General features: G+C 41.1%; 1 protein-coding gene across 1 annotated transcript; it reads right to left on the bottom strand.

Annotated features, from left to right (window-relative positions):
* Positions 1 to 1114: 1114 nt before the first annotated feature.
* On the bottom strand, positions 1115 to 9236 carry LOC121919868. Its single transcript, XM_042446849.1, has 4 exons — positions 9137 to 9236; positions 6570 to 6635; positions 4024 to 4082; positions 1115 to 2597 (listed from the first exon to the last, which is right to left on the bottom strand). Exons 2-4 carry the CDS (start codon positions 6616 to 6618, stop codon positions 1932 to 1934), a joined length of 774 nt encoding a protein of 257 aa, XP_042302783.1. The 5' UTR covers positions 6619 to 6635; positions 9137 to 9236; the 3' UTR covers positions 1115 to 1931.
* Between the last annotated feature and the right edge of the window lie 255 nt (positions 9237 to 9491).

Below are 9491 nucleotides of genomic sequence, written 5' to 3'. Positions count from 1 at the left end.
TGTCCGTGGCTTGCTAATATGTCGTGGTGCATATATGAAAAAACTGAGGAATGAAACACAGATTTCCAACTGGCTAAGATACGAAGATATACTCCTGAAAGACAACCTGAATAATTACAACGTGAAAAAGATAGAAGATATAAAAACAATGGAAACTCAAAAGCATTGGTTTCTGTATCACCAATTGACAGAAAGGTTCAAAATTGATGTAGTAGCTGAAAACTTTGAAATTAACAACATGGAATTGGATAATGTCTTGCGGAAAGAGCAAAAGAAACTAACATCTAAACTCTATAAAATAATACTGCAAAGAAAGATAGAGCAGAATGTAATAAAAGACTCTATGATACAATGGGCCAGGGACCTGGGAAGAATAATTGACTTGGAAAGCTGGCAGTATGCCAGGGAAAAAAGCATGGAAATTTACGTCATGTGAGAATCTACATGAGAACTATTAAAAAATGGAATTCCAATGGCGCCTGACGCCAGCAAAACTTGCAAAAATTCATAAAGGAAATAGCAATCAGTGTTGGAAATGTGCAAATGCAAAAGGAACCTGGCTCCATGTATGGTGGGAATGTCCAAAAGTAAAGAAATACTGGAACCAAATTCACTTGTCCATAACAAAAATTCTTGAGATAAATTTTGAACAGATCCCTGACATTTACTTGTTGAACATGACAAATAAAATCCCAAGGAAAATTGAGAGCCGACACTGGCGAAAAATTCTCTAAATGGTCACAGCGGGAAGACTACTTTTGGCCCAATATTGGAAAACCAATGAAACTCCATCTATTGACGAGTGGTTGTTAAAAGTATATGACATGATGGAAATGGACAGATTAATAAATGTTATTCAAGGAAAGGATGAGGAAAAGGTGGAAAGGGAATGGGAGGCATTAAAGATTTTTTTGTGGAAACCAATGGAAAGACATATAAGATGGTAGGAATGAATAAGAATTAATAAGAAATACCACTCAACTCTGAGAAGATAGAGAGATTTAAAATAACAAAGCAATACTGATACTGAAGGTATCAAGGAATATTAATTTTGTAAGGAAACACTAGTGAAGAAAGTAATAAACACACAAGGCATATGTTATACGTTGGAAGTTTATTTGTTTTTTAAACCTGCAAAATACAACAACCTCTATGTAATAATTGTATAATGAAGATACAAAGTGCTATCTGGCGATTACTATATGATTATATACTGTAAGAAATAAATTTCTATTAATTGGTTTGCCCTCTTCTGCCCCTTTTCTATTTCTACAGTTTGCTTTTCAAAATGCAGTTACCAATTATACAAAGTTTTGCAAGCATAGTTTTTTTACGTTATAAATTTCCTTATGAGACATTTGCTCAGAAGGAAGGGAAAACCTTATACGAGAAAATATTGACAAGCAAACATGGGAAGAAATACCGGAACAATTACAAAACAGGTTGAACTCAGAGTTCACAGAGGAAGAGATAAGGAAAGCTATCAGAAATTTAAAACTGAACAAATCACCAGGACCGGATGGTTTCACAGAGCTATACTATAAAAAACTAGAAGACGTACAGATAATTCCTTTAAAGAATACCATGAATAAGATTGACGAGGAAGGCATCCCAGATTCTTGGAGTACGAATGATATAACATTAATCCCCAAAGAGGAAAAGGATAACACTAGTGTGGAGAATTACAGACCAATTTCCCTACTTAACATAGACTATAAGATCTTTGCATCTATCTTGGCTGAACGGTTAAAATCAGTGTTAATATCTCAAATAGATCAAGATCAAACAGGTTATTGTAGTCTCCTCATGCTTAGACTGATGAAATTCATGGCTTAAATTTTATATTTTACTATTGGAATGGATACGATGCAAAAATCATTGCAAATTCCTTGAAAATGCCTTTATAAGATGTGTCTTCATCTGTTGCTAATTTATTGTGACCATAGCCACTCTTCTAAGGCAACTATATGGTTTTCCAACCATTTTATGATAGCAAAGCATTTCCTTTGCAGTGCTTTTACTTGAGCTGTGCCTAACATCTCTGCCCGTGGACTCAGACTTAGTAGCTTCCTTGCAAAGTCTTGAGAAGTCGCTTCTTTATATGTGGTATGCTTCTCCAGCCACTTACTGGTGGCTGCTGTGTAATTGTCCAACAACTGCTCTAGAGTTTTGACATGGTCTTCTAAGTACTGGAGATGTGTTTCAATAAATACTTGCAGTAAACTTTTCACATTACTGTACAACAGCAGTGAGGGTTCAATCACCCTCTTGCTCATGGTGACATTTGGGTGTTCCAGACACATTTTGGCCTTACGGATACCTAAATGCCAGCATTTATTACAGAATAGAATCTCTCTTCCCAACTTGTAGTCCACATAATTCAGATATCTGGTGTGAAACACTTGGAGCAGATGAAGGTACATGTCGACCCATTCATTGAGATCCTCGAGAACCTCCTCAAACTCTTCCCATAACTTCTTGACATAATTGGTTGCCAATACGTTTGAATTCCCCATATACTCTTCCACCAAACTGTTTATTTCTTGCAGTACAAGATTTGTGGCCTTAAGGTCGTCTTCAAAATTTTCTGCCAATCTCTGGAAAACACAATGCATGTGGAAAAAGAAAAGTGATACTGGAATTAATTATTATGTATATCTCTTTAAATTTGCACACATAATACAACAGATAATTTTTAGGACATTGTCATCCAAACTGGACAAAAGGAGAAAGGCTATATCTTAGAGGCTGAGCCAATGCTTGGTATGTTGGGATTTCCAAAAGAGATACTATGGCATGGACAGATTATACATACTTTTAATGTTGCCTCCAGCAAGCAAAAGCAAGAAGTGTGTGTTCACACTTTCTGTTCTGGCAGGCCTTTGGTAGCTGATAGCAGTTAGAGCAGAATATACCTTTAACCTGGTTTATCATGTCTTTTATTGGTGTGTTTTAAATTACGTTCTAATCTTTTATGATGAATTACCTTCATATTTCCTCCATATTGTCCCCCCCCACCACTCCTTTGTAATAATGCAAAGCTGTCAGTGAATGACAGGCTGTATCTGCACTGCAGATTTAATGCAGTTTGACACCACCATAACTACCATTGCTCAGTGCTATGGAATTCTGGGATTCGTAGTTTTGTGAGATATTCAGGCTTACCTGTCAGAGACCTCTGGTGCCACAACAAACTACAAATCCCAGGATTTCATAGGATGGAGCCATGACAGATAAAGCAGTGTCAAGCTGCATTAATTTTGCAGTGTGGCAGCAGCCTACATCAGAGATAGAAACGTCAGTGAAAGAATGGTATTATGTTAGGTTTAGACTAGAAAATTTAAAAAGCCCTTCAGTTATTTATGTTTTTTGCTGTTATTTGTTCCCTGGTGGAAAAATGTGAACACTTGGGAAACCTAGCTGGGAAGACTTACATAGTGGCAGGTTTTGCCTGATTTTCATACATCCCAAATTTCAAGAATTTCTTCTGCACAGAAGTACACAGTGTTTAAAATCTGAGAATTGTGGGGGTTTGTGCAAAACAAAACAAAAAACATCGATGGCTGGCATCCAGTTGAGAAATTATGTTGTCATAAACTGATTTACAATCACATAAAAATGAACTGTGATATTGCACTCAATTCATGTTTTCAGAAGGAGAGTGTAGATGTAGCTATACCATCACCACTGCTAAGCAGGTGTGGTCATTGCACAACAGTGGCCACACTGCTGGCTCCATCTGCTCAATGACCCTGATGGTGTAGGAGAACAACAGGTCCTGATGAACAAAGTGATCTCTCATTGCAAAACGGGACATCTTCTCTAAAGATGCCAGCCACAGATGCTAGCAAAACTTCAGGAAGAAACTCTTCTAGAACATGGCCACATAGCCCGAAAAACCCACAAAAAACTATGGATGCCGGTCATGAAAGCCTTCGACTTCACAATAGCTCACTCTTTCAAAAGACAAAATATAAATGTCAGTTTGTATTGGAGTACAAATTATGCCATTATAAACCATACCTGAATAGTGAGGTACAACAAGTCATCAGGAGACTCTTGCGAGTAACACCAGCTTCTCCCTGGCTCAACAAATGAAAACCGTATCAGTTGTAGGATACCATTGATTGCAAAAAGACTTTAGATAATTATTAGGCTAAATGTAAATTGAATGTGTGTGCTTCCTAGAGGCCACTCTCAGATATCAGATTAAAGATTAGAACAGACTCCAGTTCATATTACCCTTGAATATACTACCTGATGTTGGTAGTGCTGGAGTCCTATGAAATCTAGTATAGACTAGATGGGAAGAGACTGGTTTAGTGGCACAGAACAAGTAGATTTTTCAGTGGGATAAGGTGGAAAAGATATATTTCAACCTTTTCTCTTTCCTCCTTTCCCCTCTGACCACAGTTAAAATAGGAGACAGTGCAAAATAATGTTGAATCATATCTGTATTTAGGTCAGTGATTTCTCCCCCCTCCAGAAACTGAAAGAGAAGATTGAATACAGAACTGTCTTCAATGTAAACTTTTCATGGATAATGTTCTATATATAAATTTTATACAAGACAATTCTATACATAGTGTCCGAGATCTGAAAGAAAGCTAGTAGTTAAGGTTGCAACCACAAATGCATCACCTAGAAACGAGTTCCATGGAGCTCAGCATGGCTTATTTATGAGCAGACAAATATAGGATGGCACTGTAACCAAAAAGTCCATGGGGATTATTCCTTCACACTCCTTTCCCCATGTGGTGTTCTATGTAGGACAGCAAAGAAAAGGTTTCCCTTATTGCCAGTTCCAATTAGCACATGGAGAGCAGGGCTCACACAACGGCAGACTGGACACAAAGCGTGAAGGTGTGTGATGCTAACATTTAAAAAAAAGTTATGCAAGAAATAGTTGCTGAACTGTGACACTCCCTTACTCTAAAATTACAGTCTCTTCTCATTCTTAAGAATACATTGGCTGTGAAGGCACACATTAAGTAAAAAGTTCACTTATATTGTTGTGTGCCTTTAAATCATTTCTGACTTACAGCAGCCGTAAGGAAACCTATCACAGGCCCGAGACAGATGGGTCCTTTGTGGTGTGGTGGCAGTGATGCTAGGGTTAGGGACTGCACGGCCCTAACCCTAGTACATGTGGGCAGCGTAACAATGGTGGCGTCCCATGTACACAGGTGCTGCCATTGTGACATAAGTGCCGTGCGGCATCTGCCAGGTGCCACACGTCACTTACGCGGTGAGTGCGCAATTGGTGCCCTGCAGCACAAAAAGAACCTGGTTTTTCTGGGTTCTTTTTACTCTGGAAGGAAGCCACGTGGTCTGGCGGCTGTGGCTTCCCTCCGGAGGGAATTAGGCCACTGGCAGGCCGCCCCTTTGGGGTGGTCTGTACTGCATCCCCGTTTTACTTCGGCAGAATTTGTTCACATGGAGTTTGCAATTGCCTTCCTCTGAGACTGCATGACTTGCCCAAAGCTACCCAGTGGGCTTCCATGGCCAAGTGTGGATTCAAACTCTGGTCTCCCAGTGTTTTCATTCAATACTCAAACCACTACACCATATTGGCATATATTAGGATGGTTTATTTACCATACATGCTCATGAATATGTCTAGAAAAACTGACTCCAAAAACCTGGATCAACTAATCCACAGGTCAATGTAAGTACTGTTTGTTGTTGACTTTGACTCATGACAACCCTGTGGATAAGTCATCTCCAAGTCCCCCTGTCCTCAACCTTTTTGCTCAGATCCTGAAGGCCAGGCCTGTATCTTTTCTGATCAAGTTGAACCATCTGGCATGCAGTCTTTCTTTCTTTCTACTGCCTTCCACTTTTCTAGTATCATTGTCTTTTCCCCTTCTTTTTTCTGTTGTAATAGTATCTAGTGTTTTGGCGTCAGGTTTAACTTTGTAATCATATTTTATACTTGAAATTTGTAGTTTTTGATATTGTAATTTCTGGCAGTTGTACTGATGACTCAAATGTTGTTGTTATGTATTTGTTTAATTAAAAAAACATTGTCTTTTTTAATGATTCATTTTTCTTCATGAGGTGGCCAAGTATGGCAATCTCGTTTTAGTCATTTAGGCTTCCAGAGGAAGTTCTGCCTTGGTCTGTTCTAGAGCCCATTTGTTTGGAGATTTCCACACAGGCAAAAGTGATGGGAGCGTAACGGGATGCTCCTGCCACTATTGTGCAATTGCATGAAGATTATCATACAATATTGCACAACGTTGCAATAATTGCATCATTATCTCGTGTATAAAGAGGAATTCTTCCATTGATTTTTATTCGTGGGACTTTAGGGTATTTAGTCCCTTAATTACTCTCTCTTTGATAACTGCTGCAGGCCCTCCCCCAGTTAAGATAAGGCCTATAGTGTGAAGCAATGGAGTTAGCTATTTCTCCTCACATATTCTCAGCTGGTGGTAGTGGTGGGGGGCTCTCTAAAGTTGCTTTTTGCTGCAGAGAAGAAACATTTATTGGCACCATGTTCAAATCACTTCGGAAGAAGGAGTTAAGTTTTAAATCTTGGCTGTAGCCAAGTAAACAACACTTACCAGGAATGTAGCTGATCAAATGCAGTGCCAGAACCAGATGCAACAGCATGACTAATGCAAGTGAACCTGTACAGGTTAGAGAAAGAATGCAACACTTAACCTTTGTTTTAGTTGTTATATCAGACCCAGTCGGTTGTTGAAGGAGCTGAACATCACACTTTACTTACTTCAGATGAATCACAACAACCTTCTTAGGCTGCATCTACAATCTGGTTTGACACTGCTTTAACGCCATGGCTCAGTGGTATGGAATTCTTGGAAATGCAGTTCCCAGAATTCCATGCCATTGAGCCATGGCAGTTAAAGTGGTGTCAAATTGGATTATTTCTGAAGTGTGGGTGCAGCTTTAGAGAGAAGCAGCTCAAGCTTTCTTGTATACAAAAGCTAAAACAAATATCAGACTGACTATTAAAAAAGCAGTGCTGTCCAAATGCAAGGGCCTGTTGAAAAACAATTTGAATATTCCGGTTGTCTAGCAAGAGTTTATTCCAGAATAGGAAGAAAAACAGCCAGATACATACACAGTAGAGCTGAGAACAGAATGTGCCCCCCCCAACCTGTATTTAGGCGATCCTAATAATTTTACCTGTTGACAGGGAAGACAAGATGCCCTCATGAAGCCGACTATGACAACCCAACACCATTGAGGCAGATGACATCCTTCACTGTATTTGAGGACATCAGGATGGCAAATATGGTGGAGAACAGGGCATCTGGGTCAGAAGAAACCATTCTGCCCTCCAGCATAGGGGACCAACAAGAGGGCTATTGCATCTGCTTACTCTGCACACTACACCATAATTGCCTTGCTCTGTCTAATGATAGGGCTGGGCCTGATGGTTTGTGGTGGTAGTACTTTTCACTCTATAAGGGTTGAATGTGCTTCACATGAGCTATCTAACCTTTTAAAGTGGAAACATTTACAGTTGATCATCCACATTTGCAGCTTTCACTTTTGCGGATGTGATTGTATGTGGCATTTATTAATGTGTTCGCTCTAGGAATCTCTAGGACCACCAGCACAACTATGCCAGAAATGGACCATAAAATTGTGCTAGAAACCTAGAGAACATTTGTAGGTTCTCCAGCATGATTCTATGATCAAGAGTTGCACTGGAGGACCTTGAATGGTGTTCTCTTAAGGAAAAAGAATAGTGTTCTTTTATTTGCAGTTTTCCCACATTCACAGGGGTCCTTCATCCCTAAACCCAGCGAATGTGGAGGGACTACTGTATTTATTTATTGAATTGACATTATTATTATTATTATTATTATTATTATTATTATTATTATTACTGTATTATTAACCTTTATTTATAAAGTACGGAAAATTTACACAACGCTGTACATACAATCTTTTTAATTAGACAGTTCCCTGCCCTCAGGCTTACAATCTAAAAAGACACGACAAAAAAGGAGAAGGGAATGGTGGTGGGGAAGGGGATGAGGTCCAGCAGTTCTTTTCTACCTCCAAGGCCTGGACGCAATGCAATGGACTGGAGGGAGGGCTTGGCCTCTTAATGGAAGGTTAATCTTCTTCCAGGGAGGCCTGGTGGAGCTAGTCTGCCTCTCTCTCCCTCAAGATGGTAGCTGAAGGGAGGGCTTGTCTTCTTCCAGGGAGGCCTCTTAGAGCTAGCCTGCCTTCCTCTCCTTCAAGATGGTGGCTGAAGGGAGGGCTTGTCTTCTTCCAGGGAGGCCTGGTGGAGCTAGCCTGCCTTCCTTTCCTTCAAGATGGTGGCTGAAGGGAGGACTTGTCTTCTTCCAGGGAAGCCTGGTGGAGCTAGCCTGCCTTCCTTTCCTTCAAGATGGTGGCTGAAGTGAGGGCTTGTCTTCTTCCAGGGAGGCCTCTTAGAGCTAGCCAGCCTTCCTTTCCTTCAAGATGGTGGCTGAAGGGAGGGCTTTTCTTCTTCCAGGCAGGCCTAGTGGAGCTAGGGTTGCCATTAGTCAGGACCTCCAAACCGGGACAAATGTAGGACAAAATTTTCAAATGTAGGACTTTTTGGGGGGGACCTACATTTGAAAAAGAGCCTCACTGAGGGGAGGATTCCTTCTCCGCCTGGGCTCCATTGGACGCAGCCCAGGGGGAGAAGGAATCTGCCCCCAGGGAGGCTTTCTTTTCCCCACCTGGGCTCCGTTTTTGCCGGCAGATCTCAGGCAGGGAAAGAAGTCTGGCCTCGGCAGGCGAGGCTTCTTTCCCTCCCTCGGCTCCAGCGGAGCCAAAGAGGGGAGGGAAGCCCCCCCCAAAGGAGAGAGGCCTACAGAGGCCTCTCTCTCTTTCCCCCGCCACCACTGTTGCACACTTTGCAACAAAGCCCGGGGGCGGGGGAAAGCCCGGGGTCGGGACCGTGCGGACCCACCCAAACCGGGAAAGTCCCACCCACAGGCGGGATATGGCAAGCCTAGGTGGAGCTAGCCTGCCTTCCTCTCCTTCAAGATGGTGGCTGAAGGGAGGGTTTGTCTTCTTCCAGGGAGGCCTGGTGGAGCTAGCCTGCCTTCCTCTCCCTCAAGATGGAGGATGAAGGGAGGGCATGATTTCTCTGCCTACTGCATCCTAAAAGTGTTCTTACCTGTTTGTTATGGTTTATTAACAAAAGAACACACTCTTCTCCCCTTTCTTTCTCCTTTCAATGGGCAGTTGGTCCACTTGGCTTTGTCCTATTGGAGACCTGCAGCATGTACTGAGAGTAACTTGTTGCAGTTATCCCCATGACAACAAGTGATGTTCTAGAAGGCAGCTCCATTAGGTGGCAGAATCACAGAAAGCCAGGTGCATTGATCCTAATTGTAGGAGGATGTGACACACTCACTAGGGATGGATGAGCGTTTAATTCATTAGGATTTTTAAAAAAGTATTAAATCTTTTCAAAATTTACAAAGTTCTTCATAAATTCAATAAAACAATATTAGATTTAAAAAAAAAAG

Source organism: Sceloporus undulatus, chromosome 1, assembly GCF_019175285.1.
Source record: "Sceloporus undulatus isolate JIND9_A2432 ecotype Alabama chromosome 1, SceUnd_v1.1, whole genome shotgun sequence".
In the NCBI taxonomy this organism is placed as follows: Eukaryota; Metazoa; Chordata; class Lepidosauria; order Squamata; family Phrynosomatidae; genus Sceloporus; species Sceloporus undulatus.
This window is presented reverse-complemented; position numbering and strand designations above follow the sequence as displayed.

What these genes read in the sequence shown, in the direction of transcription:
- LOC121919868 (XM_042446849.1), bottom strand. Translation starts at nt 6,618, where the DNA reads ATGCTGTTGCATCTGGTTCTGGCACTGCATTTGATCAGCTACATTCCT. An exon ending in TTTGATCAGCTACATTCCTG is followed by an intron (nt 4,083 to 6,569) that starts GTAAGTGTTGTT and finishes TTGTTGAGCCAG; the next exon opens with GGAGAAGCTGGTGTTACTCG. An exon ending in TGTTGTACCTCACTATTCAG is followed by an intron (nt 2,598 to 4,023) that starts GTATGGTTTATA and finishes TGTGTTTTCCAG; the next exon opens with AGATTGGCAGAAAATTTTGA.